This window comes from Jaculus jaculus, chromosome 5, assembly GCF_020740685.1.
Source record: "Jaculus jaculus isolate mJacJac1 chromosome 5, mJacJac1.mat.Y.cur, whole genome shotgun sequence".
In the NCBI taxonomy this organism is placed as follows: Eukaryota; Metazoa; Chordata; class Mammalia; order Rodentia; family Dipodidae; genus Jaculus; species Jaculus jaculus.
In genome coordinates, this window is record NC_059106.1 from 166,005,839 (window position 1) to 166,030,879 (window position 25,041).

Here is a 25,041-nt window from a genome sequence, read left to right on the forward strand (position 1 = left end):
TCTCTCCCTCCCTCCCTCCCTCCCTCTCTCTCTCCTTGCAAATAAATTAATATTTTTTTAAAAATCCCTCCAGACATAAAATGTCCTGGATATCCATGACCGCACAATGCCTGACACTACCTACACGAGACCATCATAAGAGGAGGAAAAGATCATGACATCAAAATAAAAGAGAGACTGATTGAGATATGGAAGGGATATGATGGAGAATGGAGTTTCAAAGGGGAAAGTGGGGGGAGGGAGGATATTACCATGGAATATTTTTTATAATCATGGAAGATGCTAATAAAAATTGATAAAAGAAAAAAAAAAAAAAAACAGGCCTGTGCTGCTGGGGAAGGACAGGCATCTCTGAAAACCTGGGGCCAGGGGCGCAGGGCCAGGTGGGAAGTCCGACCTTCCCACATCTACTCAGAACAGATTACAGGGTCTGCCATAAACCAGGCGGAGATGTGGAGTAGACATTAGGGGACCCACTAAGCTCTCGTGTGTGTGGCTTTGGGCCATGTAAGGTGTTCCAGATGGGCAGGTGAGGGTGATGGAGGGACAGCCTCTAAGAAGGCGAGACCACATGACATGGATCCTGTGAATTTGGGGTAAAGTTGTTGCTAGCAAGTTTCTGTCAACACAAAGCCAGGGAAGAGGAAGCACCCAAGAGGCCTGGAAAGAAGAGGAGGAGGAGACTCTGGGAGGTGAGGCTGATGCGCAGTCATAGAGTCTGGGATGTCAGAAGGGATTCCCATCAGCTCTCTGTGTAATGGAAGCCTGGAGAATGAGCAGGAACAGTGTGGGCTAATCATGCGGAGGGCTGGGTACAAGGACACTGCTGCGGGCACAGGCCTCAAGGGCTACCGGTCAGACCTGGACTGATGGAGGGCTGGAGAAATGGCTCAGTGGTGAAAGTGCTTGCCTGCAAAGAAGCCTAACAATCTGGGTTCGATTCCCCAGTACTCATGTAAAGCCAGATGCACAAAATGACATGTGTATCTGGAGTTCGTTTGCAGTGACTAGAGGCCCTGGCGCCCCCATATTCTGTCTCTCTCTCCTTCCAAAATAATTAAATAAGTAATGATAATAATAAAAAGCACTAGGCTGATGGTACACGTGGAGACACCCAGCTGTGTTGGGATGAAGGTGAAGGGGAGGAGGCAGGGTTTGACGAGGACATAACCAAAGCAACATGCTGAGAAGCTGGGCGGGGTAGCATGTGCTGAGGCAGGAGGATCAGGAGTTGGAGGCCAGCCTGGGCTACACATCAAGTTCCAGGCTGGCCTGGGAGTACATAAAAAGACCCCATCCAGGGAAGGTAGTATGATGGAGAATGGAATTTCAAAGGGGAAAGTTGGGGGGGGGAGGGAATTACCATGGGATTTTTAAAAATATTTTTAATTTCTATTTATTTATTTGAGAGAGAGAGAGACAGAGAGACAATGGGTGCACCAGGGCCTCCAGCCACTGCAAATGAACTCCAGACTCATATACCCTCTTGTGCAGCTGGCTTATGTGGGGCCTGGGGAACTGAACCAGGATCCTTTGGCTTTGCAGGCGAATGCCTTAACCGCTAAGCCATCTTTCCAGGTCAGGATATTTTTTTATAATCATGGAAAATGCTAATAATTTTTTTTTTAAAAAAAGACCCCATCCATAGAGAGAAAGAGAATATTTTTAGGCAATAATTGTCACATTAGGCCATTTTCCCACCTCCCTGTTCCTCATGAGGCCCTCACGCATGTGTCCCTCCTTACCTCTCTCAAACCCTAGATAAACGTCTGCCCACACACACAATGGAAACCCCCCTCGTAATGCTTTCCCCCCCCCCCTTGGGCCTGCACATGTTAGGTGGAACTCCCAATTGAAGTATCTTAGAGGGAAATCTAGAATGTTCTCTCACTCATAAGCCCCACATGGCTCACCACAATAGCTGTGTGATGGAGGACCCATCTGTAGCACAGCGCTGAATAGATCACAGATTACTAAAAGCCACCAGGATGCAGGTCAAAGGTCAAACCAGTTTCCCAGGAGCCATGCAGGTGGATGGACCTCTTCCCTAGAAAACTTACTCATGCCGGGCATGGTGGTGCAGACCTTTAACCCCAGCACTGGAGGATGGCGGTGAGTTCAAGGTCAGCCTGGAGCTACAGAGTCAATTCCAGTTCCACTTCTGCTAGAGTGAGACCCTACCTCGAAAGAAAGAAAGAAAGAAAGAAAGAAAGAAAGAAAGAAAGAAAGAAAGAAAGGAGGGAGGGAGGGAGGGAGGGAGGGAGGGAGGGAGGGAGGGAGGGAGGGAGGGAGGGAGGGAGGGAGGGAGGGAGGGAGGGAGGGAGGGAGGGAGGGAGGGAAGGAAGGAGGGAAGGAAGGAGGGAAGGAGGGAAGGAGGGAAGGAGGGAAGGAGGGAAGGAGGGAAGGAGGGAAGGAGGGAAGGAGGGAAGGAGGGAAGGAGGGAAGGAGGGAAGGAGGGAAGGAGGGAAGGAGGGAAGGAAGAAAACTTACAAGCCATCCACTGAGCTTAATAGAACCTTGAAGAATGAGAGAAACAGGCATACAGGCATAAGTGGGGCCACCATGCCACACCCATACTCAGAGGCAGGAGAACCGGGGGCCCTACCCTGAGACCCCAGCATTGTCAGCCTACAGCGCGAGCCAGGCACATTCTCTTCAGCAAGTGGGAAGACAAACCACCCATCAAGATGCTTTCTCCTCCCTGTCGGACCTGGAAGATGGCTCTTCAAGTTATGAGGAAAGGACTAAACTAGATAGTGCATTCCCTGGTTGACATAAATATTTCTCCTCTTTCCTTCTGACCTTTTTCTCTCTTTCTCTCTCTTCCTTTTCTCCCTTCTTCTCTCCTTCCTCCTTCCATCCATCCCTCCCCTTTTCTGTTTTTGTTCATTTGCGTGCTTGCTTTGTTTGGTTGTTTGGTTGATTTTGTTTTGATACAGGATCTCCTTATGTAGCCTAGGCTGGCTTCAAACTCACTATCAACCCACCTCAGAATCCTGAGTGCTGGAATTACAGGCATGCACCTGGAAACATGCTTTTTATTCTTTAAGAGAAATGAGTAGAAATGTTTTGGGGGGGGGTGGGTATTAGCTAGAGAGAAAGAGGGAGAGAGAGAGAAAGAATGAATGGGCGCACCAGGACCTCTAGCCGCTACAAACTCCAGACACATGCACCATCTTGTGCATCTGGCTTTACATGGGTACTGAAGAATCAAACCTGGGTCCTTAGGCTTCACAGGCAAGCACCTTAACCACTAAGCAATCTCTCCAGCCACTTATGTTTTAGTTCATTAAGGACATAAACATATTGCTCACAAAGTGTTATTTGGAAGGCAGCTATTCTTACCACTGTACCACCAAGGCAAAGTGATATTTGGAAGAGAAAAACATATTTGAATAGAAGCTATTTCTCAGACCTCGCATTAACATTTTTCTCCTGTGAATAGTGACCCCTGACCACATCCCACACACCCACAAAAAAGCTACATTTCTGTTGAAGATCCCACAGACTGGCTGACCAATTAGATGTTTGTGACTGTGGAGGGTTTGAATGCTGAAGATGCAGAGCCAGAAGAACCTGAAGCTATCTTAGCCTCCTTAATAGCCAATGCTCACCCGCCTCTGTATCTGACCTAACAGAAACCGTCAGGCAAAATCTTTGGAGTGTGTTCTTCACAGACCGCTCACTTCTACAAACTCGAAAGCTGAAAATGAATGGTCGGGCCTCACACCTATAATCCCAGCACTTGAGAGGCTGAGGTAGGAGGGTCACTGTGAGTTCAAATCCAGCCAGGGATTACACTGGGAATTCCAGGTCAGCCTGGACTAGAGTGAGACCCTACCTCAAAACAAACAACAAGAGGGAGTGAGAGTTGGAAAGATGACTTAGTGGTTAAGGCGTTTGCCTGCAAAGCCTAAGGACCCAGGTTCTACTCTCCAGATCCCATGTAAGCCAGATGCACAAGGTGGCACATGCATCTGGAGTTCAATTGTAGTGGCAGGAGACTCTGGCATGTCCATTCTCTCCCTCCCTCCCTCTCTCTCTCTCTCTCTCTCTCTCTCTCTCTCTCTGTCTCATAAATAAATTAAAATGAAATAAAATAATACTGAAAGGGAGTGAGAATGTCATCCAATAGCATCTGAAACCTATAACAGAAATTCCCTCACTTTGCAATAACCTGCCTACCAGATGACCCCACCACAGTAGTTGGTCGATGCATTGAATTATGACAGCCCGCTCTGTAACCATGGAAGTTCGTATAATCACTTCCACAGTGAAACATGTCATTCAAGGCAAGCTAAATGCCTGGCTGTGGTGACTTGGTGACCCATCTCATATTCAGCTCAGACTACACCGTCCCTTACTCTCAGCCAGGCAAGAATGCTGCTGGCTTCAGCATGGCAAGCTTTGTCTATTGGCAACCATTCAAATCCAAGATGCCTCAGTTGGTTTGGAAATTTGTCTCGAATCCCCCAAAGAGAAGGGAGAATGAAGCTGGAGGACTCTGGAGTGGGTGCCACGAGCCAGGCAGAAAAAGAGAGAGAGGGCTGCCTGGTCTCCGTCCTGTGGACCACACAGAGGAAAAGAGAACACACCCAGAGCCACACGGTGGTTGCAGGGGTGCGGCGGGGAGAGGAAATGGGGAGATGGTGATCAAAGGGCGCAGGTTGTAGAAATGCTGGATGAGTAAATCTCGATCGGAGTACAGAACAAGAGCTGCAGGATTGTACTGAGTAATGGAAGATGGTGAAATCAGACTTTTCTTCTTTTTCGTTCTGAGTGTGTGTATAGAGTATGTGTGTGTATGTGTGTGTGTGTGTATGCGTGTGTGTGTGTGTATGCATGTGTGTGTGCAGATGCAAGTGTCCCACGAGCATGCTTGTGGAGGCCAGGGGAGAAAGGAGAGGGTCTCTCTTATCACTCATCTGCATATTTCCTTGAGACACGTCCTTGCCCTCAACCAGCAGCCACTGTCCATTAACCGCCCCCCCAACCTCCCCTCACCTCTGCTGTGGTCTGAGTGCGTCCACACAGAGGCTCTCAAGCAAGTGCTTTTAACCGCTAAGCCATCTCACTGGCCCAGAAAGCAGATTTTTAGGAACCTTTATTATACACAGAAAGATGAGGTGTGAATTTGTTTGACAAAAATAACTGGTGCCACATCCCAGGCTGGGGGTTAGCTTCTTGGTAGAACACGTGCCTCGCATGTCCAAGGCCCTGCGTTCCATTCCCAGCAACGAATGCAGGTGTTCAAAAAAATACACAAAGAGAAAAGAAGGAAGGACAATGGTTGAGAGGGAAAGATACAGAAAAGAAAGGATGAAAGAGAAAGAAATGTAAAAAGAAAAGTTACAAGAAAAAATATCATGACAAAATAATTTTTGCTGGGCTGGAGAGATGGCTTAGCAGTTAAGCGCTTGCCTGTGAAGACTAAGGACCCCGGTTCGAGGCTCGGTTCCCCAGGTCCCACGTTAGCCAGATGCACAAGGGGGCACACGCGTCTGGAGTTCGTTTGCAGAGGCTGGAAGCCCTGGCGCGTCCATTCTCTCTCTCTCTCCCTCCCTCTGTCTTTCTCTCTGTGTCTGTTGCTCTCAAATAAATAAATAAATAATTTTAAAAAAAAATAAAATAATTTTTGCACACTGAAGTATCTTCTGAAGACAAATTATTAGAATCAATAAATAAGTCCAGCAGAGCTTTTGGGTATAAGTTCAAGTGAAAATAATATCAAGCCAGTGGCATCATGACTTATCATTAGCAAAGAGTAATAACACGAACACATTTTTTAAAAGCTATAATTTATATATGTAAGAACAATGATTGAGATGGGGAGGTAATATGACGGAGAATGGCATTTCAAAGGGGAAAGTGGGGGGGAGGGAGGGAATTAACATGGGATTTTTTTTATAATCATGGAAAATGCTAATAAAATTTTTTTTAAAAACGCTATAATTTAAAGTGGCACCAAAAATAATCAAAAACTGCCAGGCATGGTGGTGCATGCCTTTCATCCCAGCACTCGGGAGGCAGAGATAGGAGAATCACCATGAGTTCAAGGCCACCCTGAGATTACAGAGTGAATTCCAGGTCATCTTGAGCTAGAGTGAGACCCTATCTTGAAAAATCAAAAAAAAAAATAGTAATAATAATAATAATAATTATCAAAAACCTAAGGACAATCTAGTAAATTTTACAAGGCCTTTAGGTACACAAAACCCTGAGGTAAAACTGAACAAAAATGAAGGCCTTGTGACTCCATTTCAGAAATTTGACAACCTAAGTCAAGTACATAAATTCCTTGAAAAATAAATTTTGTAAAACAGATACACAGGGCTGGAGAGCTGACTTAGTGTGGGCTCCTGGGTCCTTGCTCCAGGGGCTGGCTGAGGTCCCCCCAAAGGTTCCCCAGCAACCGGGGTGGGTGAGCGAGCGAAAGTAAAAGACTTTCAGGGAGGAGTTTTGGTGTGCACAGCTCTCTCGGTTTATTGTCAGGGAAATGGGTTGATAAGCATCTGAGGGTGGGGGATTGGTGGGTTTAAACGTTGCTGGCCTATACCTAGGGACGTTCTTTCCAGCATGTAGGCAATGGCGGGGGATGGGGGTGGGGGTCAGGTGATCTAGGGTCTGGGGGGGATGGGCTGGGTGAAGGTACTGGCTGATAAGGAGTTTCCTAGGCAACTGGCCAAAGGTCACAGGGCTATGGACAGAGCCTAAGTTCCGGTGTGCTGGGCTTGGAGAGGAGTGGCCTTCCTGTAGCCCGGGGATCCTTAGCCATGCCTGCCAGCTCAGGCCCCTCTCCTGAAGGCTCCAGCCTGTGCCTGGCAGTGCCCTACAATTTATCAGTTAAGGCCCTTGTCTGCAAAGCCAAAGAACCCAGATTTGATTCCCCAGGACCCACATAAGCCAGATGTGCCAGATGGTGCATGTGTCTGAAATTTGTTTGCAATGGCTGAATGAAGGCCTTGGCATGCCCATTCTTTCTCGCTCACTCACTCTCTTTCTCTCTCTCTCTGCCTCTCTCTCAAATAAATAAAACTTAAAAAGAAAGAAAAAATATGTACAATGAGCACAAAAATGGATAAATGGTTTGTTTACAGCTTGAGAAATTTCCATACAGTGACTAGGTCCCTTAACTCTCCCAGTACCAATGATCTAAAGCCAACAGTATTTTACATGTCCTCTCTACGGGGGCGTTTGGCAGTGTCTGGAGACATCTGTGGTTGTCACAGCTGTGGGAGAAGTGGGGCCATGTTGTCACTTAAAGGGTAGTAGCCACTAATGCCACCTTGACCTCTGGCCTCCACACAGACCTGCACACATGTACACACACAAAAAATAAATTTTTTTACTTAGAAAGCAAGTCAGCCAGGCATGGTGGCACACACCTTTAATCTCAGCGCTTGGGAGGCCAAGGTAAGCGGATTGCTATGTGTTTGAGGCCAGCCTGAGACTACAGAGTGGAATCCAAATAAGACAAACAAACAAATTTAAAAAAAAAAAAAAAGCAAGTAAATGTTTCGTTTTGTTTTGTTTTTGTTTTTTGTTTTGTTTTTCTGAGGTAGGGTTTCACTCTAGCCCAGGCTGACCTATAATTAGTCTCTGGGTGGCCTTGAACTCACAGAGATCCTCCTACCTCTTCCTCCAGAGTGCTGGAATTAAAGGCCACACCTGGGGTAAATGCATTTTTTTTTTAAAAAGGTTTTAGGACTGGAGAGATGGCTTAGCGGTTAAGCGCTTGCCTGTGAAGCCTAAGAACACTGGTTCGAGGCTTGATTACCCAGGACCCACGTTAGCCAGATGCACAAGGTGGCACATGCATCTGGAGTTCGTTTGCAGTGGCTGGAGGCCCTGGTGTGCCCATTCTCTCTCTCTCTCTCTCTCTCTTTCTCTCTCTTTCTCTCTCTCTGCCTCTTTCTCTCTTTGTCTGTCTGTTGCACTCAAATAAATAAATTATTAAAAAATAAACAAACGAAAAAAGGTTTTAGAGCAAACAGGATTAGAGTATATTTCAACATCTTGTTTGCTGCCGTGGAGACTGAGGTCAACGTGACTAGCGAGACCCAGGGGAGATGTCTGCTCCAACCTTGCCCCTCACCCCCACCCTCAGGTATCCCTGCTCTGAAGCACTCCCCAGGTACATAGGCCAAACCAATGCGAGGCCTTGGATGAACTTGGGGACAGATCCCCCCCACCCCCCCCCACCCCCAGTTGGAAGCAGGTAGGGTTTGTGAACGCTGCTGCCATCCTGCACAGGGTTCTGAAGACGAATCGTTGCGCAAACAGGATATTAGCTTGTGTCAGAAAGATCAGAGGAGGCTTGAGGTTTTCCTTCACAGCCTCAGCCTGCCTCCCTCTCCTCTCTCACTTTTTCTACCGCTGAGCAGCGAGCAGGTGCCTCTTACGCTAAGGAGCAGGACGAGATGGCCACGGGGGAGACGCAGCTCTACGCCAAGGTCTCCAGCAAGCACAAGGGCCGCAGCAGCACCCCCTCACTCCTGGACCCCCTCCTGGCCATGGGCTTCCCAGTGCACACCGTGTGAGTACTGAGGCCAGCAGAGGTCCCGGGGCCTGCCTTCCCTGGCTGCCTAAGACCCCTCTGGGGCACCCGTCGCAGATCTGCCTGGGGTGGTGGTAGTTATTTCCTGTTGAAGTGGCAGCCTTGCAGTGCCAGACAGTGTCTTTAAAAAAAAAAAAAGTACTTATTTACTTTATTTATTTGAGAGAGGGAAAGAAAGAGACAGATAGCTACTGCAAACGAACTCCAGACACATGTGCCACCATGTGCATCTGGCTTACGTGGGTACTGGGGCATCGAACCTGGATCCTTTGGCTTTGCAGGCAAGCGCTTTAGCCACCACTAAGCCACCTCTCTGGCCCTCCTGATGTCTTTCTCTGGGGTGATCTAGAGCTCTGAAAGCCCAGCCGTGCTGGCTGGCTGACGGAGGCCCCAAATCAGGTGCACGTTAGAAGCCATGTGGGACCCTGGTGGCCCACTTCTGGGGTTGAGAGGAGCATGAAGGCCCTTGTAACCTCTTGTGCGTGACATTTAATATTTGAATATGAGTGTCTAAGTGATGTTTCCAAACTACACTGGGGAAGCTGTTTGTCTCAGGTCTCTGGAGTGTCCAGCAGTGCAATGGGATGGATTAATAAATCCCAGAGAAGGAGTCAGAGTAAGCCTCCTCCTCCAAGGAAAAGATCCTCACGTGGGAAGCTTCGTCCTCAGGGGTAACCTCTCTGACAGGGAAGATGTGATGATAACCTTGGTCATAGCTTCCACAGTGAGCCCACTTCTCAATGTGTCCTCTTTGGGTCCTTATTCCCAGGGGAAAATCAGAAGTATGTTTTAGGGAACCTAGGGTTCCCTAAATGTTCCTTCAACCGTGACCACATTGAAGGACATAGCTTTGAGGCTAGACCCCTTTCTTCTCTCCATTCAGGACTTTGCTGTCCCCATGACACTCATGACAAGCAGGGGTCAATTGAATGGGGAGCCAGGCCTGCCGAAGGCCCCCACGTGCTGACCCCATCAGGCAGTTCACACAGGGCACTTGCCCTCAGGGACTCACCATCAAGCTGCAGAGCTGGACCCTGAGGTCCAGAAGGGCCGCCCCAGGATGGGAGCCAGCTCCCAGAGTCACTAAAACCCACTCTGTGTGGGTTTTACTGCTCCAGCCACACACTGGGCTCAGGCTCAAAAATCCATACTAATTTAAACATTAAACATCTGTCGTGATCATACAACTGTGTCTTAATTTCTCATTTGGGCCAGAGCCCCTCAAAGTCAAGCTGTGTGGCACAGCCTGTCTGCCAAGGCCTCGCCAGGAGGCCACATTCCCCATCCCTGTCCACCCAATCAGCAGCAGCTCTGGACAGCACTGAACGGAGCTGAGGGGGAGCCAAGCCCTGAGGGCTGAATTCTGCTCCACTTGGCCCCGTTCGGCCAAATTTAGCTCAAGCTATTTGCATCTGGGTCTCAGTGAGATGTGTGGGCTCCATGAGTTGTGGCAAGAGCCCCCGTGAGCATTTTCAGGGGACACTCAGGAGAGGGCTACAAAGCACCCTGAATGGTGGGTTCTTCCTAGAGGAGGAAGACCCTGGGCCAAGGGATGTTGGGATGGGGCTGTTTGTCTCAGGGAAACATGGATCTGAGCCAGGAGTGTGGCCCGTCCCAAGTGACTCCAGCCCCTACAAGTGGGTTAAGTTGGCCTTGGTGAGAGGTGAAGGAGTACAACAAAAGAACTTCAGGGTGGGTGAAGGTCTCATGGCTCAGAAGCGGATATTGAGCGACGGGACGAGGGTGAGCGAGGAGATGGGACGGCATAAAAGACACTGTATGAAGCCGGGCGTGGTGGCGCACGCCTTCAATCCCAGCGCTCGGAAGGCAGAGGTAGGAGGATCGCCGTGAGTTCGAGGCCACCCTGAGACTCCATAGTGAATTCCAGGCCAGCCTGGGCTAGAGTGAGACCCTACCTTGAAAAACCAAAAAAAAAAAGGCACTGCATGGAGGATAGAGCCCTGGTCTCAAGGGTTGACTCCTAGGAAATCCAGTAGCCTGATGTGGTCCCGGAAGGACACAGCGCCATGAGGCTGCCGGGTGAGTGGCCGCTGGGCTTTTGCTGACCATTTCCAAAGACCAGTCCCCAGCCCTGACCACCCCTGTGCTCATATTCTGCAGACTGAAGGCGCTGGCAGCCACAGGGAGGAAGACGACCGAGGAGGCTGTGCAGTGGTAAGTGGTACGGAGCTGAGTGGGGCCTTGGGTCGTTCACCCTGTGCTCAGAGGATTCCACTCCCTCCCAGTGGAATGGGGACTGCTGCAAAAGCGAAGCAAAATGACCTCCATGCCCACCGGCCCTGCACTGAGGCCGGGGAGGCACAGCCCCCTTCACAATGCAGACAACTTAGAACAACTATTCCTTCCTGGAAAGTCAGGGTGAGGGCTCAGGATGAAGGTCGGTCCTCAACGTGTGAGATTCCATCCCTTGCAAGACAGAGAGAGAGAGGGAGAGAGAAAAGAAAGAGAATGAAAGAAGGAAAGAAAAAAGGAAATGAATTTAAGTTTGACTGTCAGAGGGGGAAAAAAATGATGTGGTTTGTTGAATAAATGGGCAGGAGCCATTTATTTCAAATATAAAAGAAAGGTCACTGTATTCTCAGGCTATTGCAAATAGGAAGAAAATTTAAATTTAAGGGTTGTTGTGAATCCCCCTGCCCAAGGCATCCCATGATGCACCTGGGGGTGCTGGGTGCTTGGTAGAGGTTAGGGTGAGGGTGAGGGTGAGGGTGAGGTTGAGGGCTGCGGCTCCACGCAGCTCCTCCGGCCTCTGCTGTGTGCTCTGCCAACCACCTACCACCATGCCGCCCACCCCGGGTTCAAGGGAAGGGGCTCGTGGTTCTCTGAAACCACCAGCCTGAGGATGCTTTGACGATGTCCTCCTGCTCAGGTGGGGAGTTCCCCTCTGAGCCGTGGCCTGAAGTAGCCACAGGGAAAATCACACAGTGGAAATTCAGGTCCTGGGCTCGGGGCATCTCAGTGGTGAGCAGCTACCCAGCATGCACTGGGCCTTGGGTTCTGTCCTGAAGCCTATGAGAGAGAGAGAAACCAGTGGGCTGCAGAGTCACCCCCACCAGTGGAGGATGGAAAGACTACTGATGGGTATTGGTGGGGGGGGGGATTCCATGGTCTGGGGGATCCCCTTTCTCCTTCAAAAATCACAGACCAAGGGTGAACAGGCAGTGCCTAAATGGGACATGGGGGAAATACCCAGAGCATGGGATGTCTGATGGAAAAGCTGGCCTCCAGACTGCAGCGTGTGTGCACAGGGGTGCGCGTGTCTGGACTTGTTCTCAGTGGCTGAAAGGCCCTGGCTCACCCATTCTCTCTCTTTCTCTCTCTCTCTCTCTCTCTGCCTGTCAAATAAATAAATAAATAAATAACTCTCTTAGTCAAGTATGGTAGTACACACCTGTAATCCCAGCACTGGGGGAGAGACTAAGGCAGCAGGATCATCATGAGCTCAAGGCCATCCTGGTCTACATAGAGATTTCTGGTGTCAAAAATCAAAATAGATATGGGGCTGGAGAGATGGCTTAGCAGTTAAGGTGCTCACTTGTGAAGCCTAAGGACCCAGGTTCGATTCCCCAGTACCCATGTAAGCCAGATGCACATAGTGGCGCATGCATCTAGAGTTCATTTGCAGTGGCTAGAGGCCCTGGCATGCTCTCTCTCTCTCTCTCTCTCTCTCTCTTTCATAAATAAATTAATATATATAAACAAACTAAATAAAATTAAATGACATTCTGAATTGAAAGAAAACATAATAGGCCGGGTGTGGTGGCACATGCCTTTAATCCCAGCACTAGGGAGGCAGAAGTAGGAGGATCGCTGAGAGTTCGAGGCCACCCTGAGACTACATAGTGAATTCCAAGTCAGCCTGGGCCAGAGGGAGACCCTACCTTGAAAAACCAAAAAAAAAAAAAAAAAAAGAAAACATAATAGACACCTAAATTTTGCCTATGTTTTTTGTATGTGTGTGTGGCCTCAGTGTTTTTCAACTTATTTATTTAGCTGAGATAGAGATCAAGTATGGGCATGCCAGAGCATCGTGTCAGGGCCTCTTGCAACTGCAAACAAACTCTAGACACATACATCACTTTACACCTTTAACCACTGAGCCATCTCCCCCACTCTCCCAGTGGCCCCAATTTTTTCCACATAATTTGAAGTCTGTGTTAAAAAATTAAACTGTAATTTTTTCTTAAAGTTTTTTTTAATTTTTTATTTATTTATTTGAGAGAGACAGACACAGAGAGAAAGACAGATAGAGGGAGAGAGAGAATGGGCGCGCCAGGGCTTCCAGCCTCTGCAAACGAACTCCAGACGCATGCACCCCTTGTGCATCTGGCTAACGTGGGACCTGGGAAACCGAGCCTCGAACCGGGGCCCTTAGGCTTCACAGGCAAGCGCTTAACCGCTGAGCCATCTCCCCAGCCCTAAACTAATTTTTTTCCCACAACGTCTTACAACACCGTGGAGACACCAGGACCACAGAGCTCTTCAGAAGCTTCCAGGCTGAGTCCATGTACAGGGTTCCCCTCCTCCTGCTCTTCCTCTGCTGGCTTTGGTGGCTAGCTAGCCTGGGTCTGAGATCAGGTATGCACTGGCCTCGGGTCACACAGCCCCACTGCTGGAAACATCTCACCAGAATGCCTGCAGCACTCACAAATTTATATGCTGTCAGCCTGACTGTCACTATCACTGAATGGTGTCCCCGCTGAGGACACCCTCATTTGCCCTGTGGCTCTTTTCTGTTGCAGGCTGCGGGGCCACCGCAGTGACCCCTCCCTAGATGACCCCATCCCCCAGGAGTACGCACTCTTCCTCTGTCCCACGGGGTCCCTCCTGGAAAAACTCCAAGAGTTCTGGAGAGAGAGCAGACGTCAGTGTGCCAGGAACAGAGCTCACGAGGTCTTTCCCCACGTGACGCTCTGTGACTTCTTCACGGTAAGTCGGCCAGGCGTGTCCTGAGGTTCATCCCAGTAGATGACATCGGCTTTCTGTGATAACTAAGCCATGGTAAAATACGACCACTTGTTTTAATGGACGGCCCAAAGCCATAGCACGAGCCGACCTTTGTGTGGGACCTTTGCCTTCCTTCAGTCAACTCCTGTTCCGCCTTCAGTACCTGTCGCAGTCAGGGTCGTGTTGCTGGTAGAAATCACCCAACCAAAAAGCAGCTTATGGGAAAAAGAGGTTTATTTTGGCTCACAGGCTTGAGGGGAAGCTCCATGATGTCAGGGAAAATGATGACATGAGCAGGGGGTGACATCAGCCCCTGGCCAACATAAGGTGGACAACAGGAACAGGAGAGTGTGTCAAACACTGGCAAGGGGAAACCAGCTATAATTCCCATAAGCCTGCCCCCAACAATACACTGCCTCCAGGAGGCGTTAATTCCCAAATCTACATCAGCTGGGAACCTAGCATTCAGAACACCTAAGTTTATGGGGGACACCTGAATCAAACCACCACATTCCGCCCCTGGCCCTCATAAACTAATAACCATACATGATGTAAAATGCAATGCATTCATCCAACTTTAAAAGTCCCCATAGTATTATCAATTCCAATGATATTCAAACATCCCCATAGTCCAAGATCTTTTAACTGAGCCATATCAAAAAAAAAAATCCAAGTGCCACATGTTCTCTCTCATATGTGAATCCTAGCTACAGATGACTGGGCTTCTGCATGAGAAGGAAAATACTTAGTAGCAGAGGCCAGTAAGTTAAAAAGGAGACATAAAGGGAAGAGAAAGGAAGGGAGGAGGGTACTTAATAGGTTGATATTGTATACATGTAAGTACAATGATTGAGATGGGGAGGTAATATGATGGAGAATGGAATTTCAAAGGGGAAAGTGTCAGGGGGGTGGGAGGGAATTATCATGGGATATTGTTTTTATAATCATAGAAAATGTTAATAAAAATTTAAAAATTAAAAAAAAATCCCCCCCAAACCCATAATGGCACAGAATAAACACTCACACTGCAAAAGATGGCATTAAGCATAGCAAAGAAATATTCAAGCAATACATGATTTAAACAGGGCAAACACCAAACTCTGTAGCTCCAAGTCCAACAACTCTAGCCAGTGACAAGTCTCCAAGTCTGATAATTCTAAACAGCAACAAGTCTCTGGAATTCCAGTTCTGACCCTCCAGCTAGGCTACTCACAGTTCTGGAAAACTTCATCAGGGTTGGAAGCTTTCCTTAGCAGCCATCTCATGGTCCCGGCATCTCCACTGGGTCTCTGCTGCAATCCACGGTTCATCCTCATGGCCCCATGGGGTCTCCATGCAGGCATCCAGCAAACCTGCTTCACACTGCCCATGGCCATTTCCAAAACATAAGACTGTGTTGCAAACTCAATGACCCTCTCTTTCCTGCATTTCTTATACTCCATAATACCAGGTAGAGTGCCAGTTTGTTAATCCAGGGGAAATAAAGCAGACATTGAAGAACAGGACACTCCTTGAGCACTCAGGCCCCTTCAAAAGAGTCTACATTCTTCCTGTTGCCCCAGCGCAGGTCAGCTAGCCCAGTCTCAAAGGTTGTAATCTCTCAATTGCAGCTGAATGGGCAACAGTTCACCCAAAGATTTTTCTTTCTGTGCCATTTCCCTCTGCATACACCAGTTCATTTCTATGCAAAGCAACCCTGCACAACTTCTCAGGACACGGGCATGACAGCAAACTTCTCACACAAACTGCTAGCCCAGTCCAGGCAAAGCTCTTTCTCACCCTCATAAGCCAAACCTCACAGTCCATAGTTCTTACTGCATTCAGGCCTTTCAACTCTGACCAGAATGGTCCATCAAGCTGTACTTACAGCACTGCAAGGCGTCTCTCAGGCCAAGGTTTCAAATCCTTCCACATTCCTCTTGAAATTCAGCTCCAAAAGGCCAAAGCCACACAGTCAGGTGTCTAGCAGCAATCCCACTCCTCAGTACCACGTTACTGTTGCAGTCAGGTTCTCATTGCTGGTAGAAATCACCCAACCAAGAGCAGCTTGTGGGAAAAAAGAGGTTTGTTTTGGCTTATAGGCTCGAGGGGAAGCTCTATGATGGCAGCGAAAACGATGGCATGAGCAGAGGGTGGACATCACCCCCTGGCCAGCATAAGGTGGACCATAGCAACAGGAGAGTGTGCCAAACACTGGCAAGGGGAAACTGGCTATAACACCCATAAGCCCGCCCCCAACAATACACTCCCTCCAGGAGGCATTAATTCCCAAATCTCCATCAGCTGGGAACTTAGCATTCAGAACACCTAAATTTATGGGGGACACCTGAATCAAACCACCACAGTACCCAACTCTTTGGTCCCCTCTCTTCTTTTTTTTTTTTAATTTATTTATTTGAGAGCGACAGACACAGAGAGAAAGACAGATAGAGGGAGAGAGAGAGAGAATGGGCGCGCCAGGGCTTCTAGCCTCTGCAAACGAACTCCAGACGCGTGTTCCCCCTTGTGCATCTGGCTAACGTGGGACCTGGGGAACCGAGCCTCGAACCGGGGTCCTTAGGCTTCACAGGCAAGCGCTTAACCGCTAAGCCATCTCTCCAGCCCTGGTCCCCTCTCTTCTTGAAGCCTTCAGCTCCCTAGGTACAAGAAGGCATTACCTCCCCAGGCTCCCACGTCGTTGTTGTCAATGTCTCTAGGGGCACCTTTAGGTGCCATGAAGGTGGTACTCTGCTCCCTTCCCTAGACTGCACCCCTCCAGGAAGGCAGGTGCTGCTCAGGCCCTCGTCTCCCCCGAGACTAGTGCAATGTCTGAACAGAGGTGTGTCCTGACTCTGAAAAGCCATGGGTTTGGCTGAGCACAGAGCAGGGCTGCCTCGTGTGAGGGGTCCAGCCCTGTGATGGGAACGTGGTTAGACCGGCAGCGCCCACTGGGCGCTGGGATGGGTGAGAGCATGCAGGGCTCCAAGACAAAGAGCAGGAGGCCTGGGGCTGACAGGGAGGATGGGCAGCCATTCCTTCTGCACCTCCACCAGGGGAAACTAGAAACATTCCCAACCAACCCCGGCCGCAGGCTTTCAGCCATCAGAGACGCCGGCAAGGCCAAGTACATTACCGCCAGCTCTCCTCCACAGTAGAGGAAAGCAGAGCACAGCTAGGGAAGGGAGAGGCTTCCAGAAGCTATCCCCTGGGAAGCAGCACCTCCTTAGCCACCACAAAGCACCCCTGTATGTCTGAGACTCAGGGGACTCTCACTCAGAACAGAACCAAGCCCAGTGCCGGCCAACTCAGCTCTCCGCAGGGTGTGAGTCGGGCTCCCTCGCATGCCTTGGGCTGCCTTGAAGGTAGCTGTAAACTTCTAGAAGCTAACTTGTTCAACGGAAGCAATGCAGTAAGCACAGGAGAAGGAAAAGAAATTGGCTCAGGCTGAAGAGATGGCTTAGCAGTTAAAGCATTGGCCTGCAAAATGTCCCAGGTTTAACTTTTCAGAACCCATGTGAGCCAGATACACAGGGAGGCACATACATCTGGAGTTTGTTTGCAGTGGCTGGAGGCCCTGGAGCACCATTTTCTCTCTCTCTCTCTCTCCCTTTCTCTTTTTCTCTCTCAAATAAAAATATAGAAAATGAGGGAAAATGGGGCATAATGGCACATAACTATAATCCTAGTACTTGGGAGGCAGAGGTAGAAGAATCACTGTGAGTTCTAGGCCAGCCTGGGACTACATAGTGAATTACAAGTCAGCCTGAGCTAGAGCGAAGTCTTACCTTGAAATCCCCCCCCCCCACAAAAAAAGGTTGGGCACAGAGCCAACAAGGACTTCCAACCTGGGCACTAGAAGGGGATTCTATTCCAGAAACAATCTTACCCAAAATATCTAAAAATCCAGGCTGAAGAGATGGCTTAGTGGTTAAGATGCTTTCCTGCAAAGGCAAAAGACCCAGGTTCAACTCTCCAGGACACAAGTAATCCAGATGCACAAGGTGGTGCACCTGGAATTTTTTGCAGTGGCTGAAGGCCCTGGTGTGCGCTCTCTCCTTCTCTCTTTCTCTCTCTCTCTCTCTCTCTCATAAATAAATATAAAAACTTTTTTAAAAACTTACCTAAAAAGCCTAAGGAGCAGACCCCTCACCAGAGAAACCAGGGGACTGAGCAAGCCACGTCACAGCATCACAGCACCTTGGACAGAGAAAGACCCATGGGTTTGGCTCCTTGATTCTTAGCAGGGAAATGAATCCAGCAAGAGTTGAGGAAAGAGCTCTCGCCTCTCCTCCCTTAGTGTGAAGACGAGAAGGTGGAAGGTCTGTATGAGGCCCTCCGGAGAGCAGGGGACAGGGTCCTGGGCTCCTTCCCCACCGCTGTCCCACTGGAGCTCCATGCCTCCATCAGCTACCTTGGTTTCTTCATCAACGACAGCCCCGCAGATGTCATCCGGGAATTCGCCATGACATTTGCCACGGACGCGTCCATCTTGGCAGGTAGGCCGTCCCAGCTATGGGCAGACACACCGAACTCTTTGGGATCCCTGTTATGGTGCACCCCCAGTGTGGGTGAACTAGGATTCCTTGTGAGTTCCAACCCTATAATGCTACTCTTGTGGTTACCTTCGAGTTGCTGGGACAAAACACCCCACCAAAAGCAGTTGGTGGGAGGAAAGAGTTATTTCAGCTTACAGTCTCAAGAGAAGCTTTACGATGTCAGGAAAGCGGCAAAGCAGTGGCTGGACGTCGCTTCTTGCCACAGCAGATGGTAGAAAGCAGCAAGAGAGAGAGAGCCGAGCTCTGGCAAGGAAGAAGCTGAGCTATAACACCCCAAAACCCACCCTTAGCTGCACACCTCCTCCAGCAAGGCTCCACTTCCCAAACCGCCAACAGCTGGGGACCAAATACTTAAAACAGATGAGTTTATAGGGGACACTTGATTTAAGCCACCACAGCTGTTTCCTCCAAGGGAAAGCTGGGCTCCTGTTCTGAGACAGTGTATTAGTCCCTGTCCTCAGGCAGGCACAGTAGCCCACCCACCCTTTATGCCCCCAGGTGGGTCTCATGGACCTTGTCTTAAACTGGGGAGACTGGGGAACTTGGCTGCAGCTCAGTTGGTAGAGCCTTGCCTAGCATTCATGAAGCCCTGTCTTTGACCCCCAGCACCACGTGAAAAGGGTATGGTGGTGCACGCCTGTCATTTCTGTGCTGGGAGGCAGGAGGATCAAACATGTAATGTCAGCCTCAGCTACATAGCGAATTTGAGGCCAGCCTGAGTTATGTGAGACCCTGTCTCAATAGATAGATAGATAGATAGATAGATAGATAGATAGATAGATAGATCAAATGATTGATAGATAGGTGATAGATGATAGATAGAGAGATGATAGATCGATAGATAGATAGGTAGATAGATAGATGATAGATGTATGTTATATAGATAGATGGATGATAGATAGCTGATAGATAAATAGATAGATGATAAATAGATAGATGGCTGATAGATCAATGATGACATATAGATAATAGATAGGTTATAGATAAATTGGGGAGACAGTGCCTGTAGAGGGTAAAGTTCCTGCCCAGTGTCACCCTGCTGTGTTGTATAGGGTCCCTCAAAATCCATGGAGCCTCAGAAGTGGACCTTATTTGGCGATGGGCTCTTTGCAGATGGGGTTAGTCACATAAGGTCATACCAGACTAGGGCGGCCCTAAATCCAACAACTGAGATCCTCATAAGAGGAAAAGAGAGGACACAGAGATATAGACAAGGTATGTGACAAGAGGCAGAGAATGGAATGCCATAGCCACAATCAAGGGACATCTGGGCCAGCAGAAGCTGGGTGTAGCAGGAAGGACACTCTGGGGGAGCCAGGCCCTCAGCCACACCTTGATTTTGAACTTCCAGTCTCCAGACCTCAGAGACAGTGAAGTCTTGTCGTTTGAAACAACCGAGTTTGCGGTGCTGTGTTAGCAACTCCAGGGAATGAGTGGCATGCCTGCCTCATCCTGATGGCCCTGGAACTATAGTGGTTCGGCCTCACTGCACACAGCCCCAGCTCCAGACACTGGGGAAAACCAGCCTGGAGCTCACATCCATCTCCTGACCCTGAGCAGACACCCCCTGCCTCCCCTGGCAATTCCTCAGCCTAGCCCTGAGGATGTGGGGGGGGGCTCCTCTGGTGACAGGGGCTATCCACAGTTCAGCAGTTTCCCCAATCCTCTGAGAATGGTGTTGAGTATCTGCCCTCATGACAATCCCCCTCCAGCCCCAGTGAAATTCACTCCGATATAGGATCACTGAGCAGAGACAAGAGTCCATTCAAAGTCAGCATGAGTCACTCCCAGGTCTCTCTGGGGAAGCAGGCCAGGTCTTTTCCAGGTCATGTTGACTCATAGGGGCAAGTCTGTCTCCTCCCCCTCTGCCCCCTACTTCTCCACACACACTCCTAAAAAAAAGCCACAGAAGGGGGGCTGGAGAGATTACTCAATGGCTAAGGTACTTGCCTTCAAAGCCAAAGGACCCAGGTTTGATTCCCCAGGACCCACGTAAGCCAGATGCATAAGGTAGAACATGCATCTGGAGTTTGTTTGCAGTGGCTAAAGGACCTGGAATGCCCATTCTCCATCTATCTATCTATCTATCTATCTATCTATCTATCTATCTATCTCTATCTGCCTCTTTGTCTCTCAAATAAATACTTAAATTAAATTAAAATTAAAAATGTTAAAGTCTTCATCCCAGTTGGCAGGGCTATTGAAAAGGTTCTAACCTCATCAGTAATTTGCGGTGGCTAGAGGCCCTGGTGCACCCATTCTCTCTCTCTCTCTCTCTCTTTCTCTCTGTATGTATGTGTATATATATATATATATATATATATATATATATATATATATATATATACACACACACACACATACATATATGCATACATATATAAACCTCTCTCCGGCTACCTCTTTCTCTCTCTCTCAAATACATAAATAAAAATAAAAATATTTTAAAAGCCACAAAAGGAGTTTCCAGCCATCTGCACACAGTCATACACACAGTATCTCAGGTCTCGGAGACCTGGACAGCATCCATCAGCTACTAAAGGTCCCCTGTGGCAAGGACATGTGCTGGCCCAGCTTGAAGGTCTAAGTAGGGCCTGCTCCTTCCAGAACTTTCTTCCGGCACACAGCAGGTCCTAGTTGCTTCGTGACCTACATGGGAAGGTAGCAAGTAGCTTCCATGCAGTCACACCAGAGCTAGCTGTTCCTGTCCTCAAGTCAAAGCAGAAGCTGAGTCATGACACAAACCTCAGCCAAGGTCACTGTGCGAAAAGGGACAGAAGAGCCCTGAAGTCAAGTCCTTCCAACAGCACAGCCTGTGCCATTGCTGTGAAGACCCTGGGCTGCCTCTCTACAGTGGGAAATGCTTCATGGCCCAGCTGACATCAGCTCTAGATGCTCCGGCGATGCTTTGTTTGCCAACCTGAATGCTAACCAGGAGCTGCCTGGGGCAGGGACCACCCGAAAAGACTGGGGCTTGGCTGCTCCCAGGACTCGTCGCGTGATGGAAGTCAAGAGAACATCAGTGACGCTGTGCATTGTACAGGCCCATCGCCCGAGGATTCCCTTCCTCAGACAAAACGTCATCGATCTGGGCTGGAGATGGCTCTACCGATAAAGGGCTTGGAGTTTGGAACCCCAGAATCCACATAGTAACCCCAGCAGTGGGGAGACAGACAAACAGATCCCTCGGGCAAGCTGGCTAGCTACACTAGCTAAATTGTTGAGCTCTGGACTTAAATGAGAGATCCTGACTCCGTCAATTAAGTGGAGAGTAATTGAGGGAGACACCGAACATCGACTTCTGCCCTGCACGCACACATACACACACACACACACACACACACACATACCAACAGCCACCTGTACCCACACACATATAAGCATGTGACCTCACATATACAAACACACATACGCACACAGAACAACACACAATGCATACACATTCAAAACCAACAGTAGGAGGCACCTAGCATCAAGGCCGCAAGTCTTACACGATGGAAGGATAATGAGGCTGTTCCCTGTGTGTCTCGTCATTTCACTTGCAAGACCACGGTTCCTGAAGCCCTGAGCCACATCTCTACGCCTCCTTTTCCTTCTCCTCATGTATTACTTGCCATTCTCATTGTGTTGGGGCAAAATAACCTGCCAAAAGCAACTTAAGGAGGGGCTGGAGAGATGGCTCAGCAGTTAAGGTGCTTGCTTGCATGCCTGACGGCCCAGGTTTGAATCCCCAGTACCCACGAAAAACCAAATGCACAAAGTGGAACATGCATCTGGAGTTCATTTGCGTGACAAGAGGGTCCTACTGCACCCATTCTCTCCCTCTCACAATGTCTGTCTCCCTCTCTCTCGCTCTCTCTTTCTTTCTCTCCATGCTTTCAAATCATAACAAAGGTTCGGGCTGGAGAGATGGCTTAGCGGTTAAGCGCTTGCCTGTGAAGCCTAAGGACCCCGGTTCGAGGCTCGGTTCCCCAGGTCCCACGTTAGCCAGATGCACAAGGGGGCGCACGCGTCTGGAGTTCGTTTGCAGAGGCTGGAAGCCCTGGCGCGCCCATTCTGTCTCTCTCCCGCTATCTGTCTTTCTCTCTGTGTCTATCGCTCTCAAATAAATAAATAAATAATTTAAAAAAAATCATAACAAAGGTTTAAAAAATATTTTTTTTAAAAAGCAACTTAAGGGAGGGTTTGTCTCAGCTATAGTTGGAGAGGAGACTATCTAGACAGTGAGGAAGGCATGGCGGCAGGAGCAGGGGGCAGCTGGTCACATCACATCCACAGTCAGGAAGCAGAGAGCCACGAATGCTGGTGCTCAGCGCATTTTCCCCTTTGCATTAAGTCCAGCAGTCCAACACATGAAACAGCACTGCCCACATTTTACAGTGAATCTTCTCACTTCAATCAGCCTGATCTGAAAACTCCCTCACAGACATCCCAGAGACTTGTTTCCATGGTGAGTGTAAATCTCGTCAAGTTGACCACTAAGGTTAATGTTCACACCTCAAAACCCTTGCAGGCCACCAGCCACATCCTTTACAACAGGAAATCCAGGTGCTTGTGGGACGCAGCCAGGGCCTTGTCTTGTTGAGGAAGCAGCACTGTAGCAGAGGAGGGGTGCAGGGGGTGTGGTTGGTGCCCCTAGGAAGGGTGCTTTGCCCCTCCAGGCAGGTGGCACTGACATTCGGGTGCAGGTGCCCAGTACCCCAGCACTTGCCTGACTCCACAGACTGCACCGTCAAACCCAACACCAAGCAGCTGCACCTGACGCTGGCCCACAAGTTCTACCCCCACCACCAGAGGACGCTGGAGCAGCTGGCCAGAGCCATCCAGCCCGACCACACCTGCCGGTGGACAGCCGCCCTGTACTCCCGAGACATGCGCTTCGTGCACTACCAGGTGAGAGCGCCGCCTCCCCCTGCAGTAGGAGAGTGAGCGAATGACCCACCTGAGAGCAACCGCGTCACAGCCTGTCTTGAAGAGAGAGGAGGGGAAGAGGTGGGAGGGAAGGGGAGGGGAGGGAAGGATTCCTCTCCTGTAGAATCCTTAGCATGCAGTTTGGAAGCAGCATTCCTTTACAGATGAGTGGCAGATAGAAATACTGGCATGGGCTGGAGAGACGGCTCAGCAGTTAAGGCAACTACCCTGCGAAGCCTAAGAACTCATGTTCAAATCTCCAGGTCTCACGTAAGCCAGACCCACAGTGATGCCAGCATGCAATGTCGCACAGGCGCACAAGAGGGCGCACTTGTCTGGAGTTTGTTCACAGCAGCTGAAAGCGCTGGTGTGCCCATTCTCTCTCTCTCTCTCTCTCTCTCTCTCTCTCTCTCTCTCTCTCTGTCTGTCTCTTTCTCTCAAAATAACTTTTTGAAAAATATGTAAAAGAAAAGCCCATGGTAAAGATGTATGGGGACATGATTTGCTTTCTAATGCATTCGATGTGGTGACTTTGGTAGAGCCTCATTCCAAAGCCTCCTCCCCTATGAGCTGATGGGTTTAGAAAGAAAGTGGGAATTAAGTATGACGAATCCAACACTCTCATTGTTAAAGGAGAAGCCAAGGAAGGTGGGTATGAATATCTGCTCATGCTATAAGGCCATCCATGTAGTAGGCGGATGGGTGGATGATAGATGAGTGGGTATATAGGTGGGAAATACATGAGTGGACATATGGGGAAGTTGATGGATGGATGAGTGGGTGGATTGATAGATGGACAGGTATAAGAACTGGTGGGTTGCTGCCGGGCATGGTGGCTGCCACCCACCCCAGTACTTTAATCCCAGTACTTGGGAGGCAGAGGTAGGAGGATCGCTGTGAGTTCGAGGCCACCCTGAGAATACACAGTTAATTCCAGACTACATAGTTAATTCCAGGGGTCAGCCTAGGACAGGAGAGACCCTACCTTGAAAAAATATATATTGGTGGCCAGAAGAAAGGCAGCAAGACAGACATCAAACTCTACTTCTTAACTCTAAGAATCCCATGCTGCTGTATTGAGCTACACTCCATGCGGTATATCATTAGGCAAATGCACGGAGGGTCTTGAAGACGTGGGACACAACAGGGGATCAGAAAGCAAGACAGACAGGGACAGGTTTCCGGCCAAGCCCACTCGAGACAGAAATGTCTTGGCTCCTTTTTAGACCCTGAAGGTCCTGTTCCAATACAAGCCCCAGAATGCCGACGAGCTGATGCTGTGTCCCGGCGACTACATCTTTGTGGATCCCACCCAGCAGGAGGAGGCCAGCGAGGGCTGGGCCATCGGGACCTCCCAGAGGACCGGCTGCCGGGGCTTCCTGCCGGAGAACTACACCGAGCGAGCCAGCGAGGCCGACACCTGGGTTAGGCACAGGTGAGAACCGCCCTGCTCACAGCCTCCCCTCTCTCTCTCTCTCTGATCAGTTATCACATGGAAACAATGTGCGCAGTGGGCATGTGCTTCTAGATCATTCTACTACTGGAAAAGCATGCAGGCAGAATTATCCCTGCAGGGAACGTATTGGTTGTGGTGGTTTGATCCAGGTGTCCCTCATAAGCTCAGGTGTTATGAATGCTGGGCTCCCAGCTGATGGAGATTTGGGAATTAACGCCTCCTGGAGGGAGTGCATTGTTGGAGGTGGGCTTATGGGTGGTATAGCCAGTTTCCCCTTGCCAGTGTTTGGCACACTCTCCTGTTGCTATTGTCCACCTTAAGTTGGCCAGGAGGTGATATCCACCTTCTGCCATCATGGAGCTTCCCCTCAAGTCTGTAAGCCAAAATAAACCCTTTTTTCCAAAAGCTGCCCTCAGTCGGGTGATTGCCACCAGCAATGCAAATCTAGATCATGCTATTTTTTGGAAAAGCATGCTGTCCTCACGCTGGCAAAGCTATCCCTGCAGGGATTGGTCTGTTCATAGTTTCTGCAGATCCCATCAGGAGGTGCAACTTGCTTCCTATTGCCTTTCTGAGATGGAAATGCCCAAGCGGTTGCAAAACACTTTTTCCTC

General features: G+C 49.3%; 1 protein-coding gene across 2 annotated transcripts in view; it reads left to right on the forward strand.

Annotated features, from left to right (window-relative positions):
- Positions 1-8,420: 8,420 nt before the first annotated feature.
- Positions 8,421-25,041, forward strand: part of Ubash3a (ubiquitin associated and SH3 domain containing A) — a 43,185-nt gene continuing 26,564 nt past the window's right edge. For both annotated transcript variants that reach the window (XM_045151001.1, XM_045151002.1), the window contains exons 1-6: positions 8,421-8,536; positions 10,679-10,732; positions 13,321-13,507; positions 17,802-18,000; positions 22,784-22,953; positions 24,198-24,406. In XM_045151001.1, coding sequence (XP_045006936.1) covers positions 8,421-8,536; positions 10,679-10,732; positions 13,321-13,507; positions 17,802-18,000; positions 22,784-22,953; positions 24,198-24,406 — 935 coding nt within the window. The remainder of the gene's footprint in view (positions 8,537-10,678; positions 10,733-13,320; positions 13,508-17,801; positions 18,001-22,783; positions 22,954-24,197; positions 24,407-25,041) is intronic.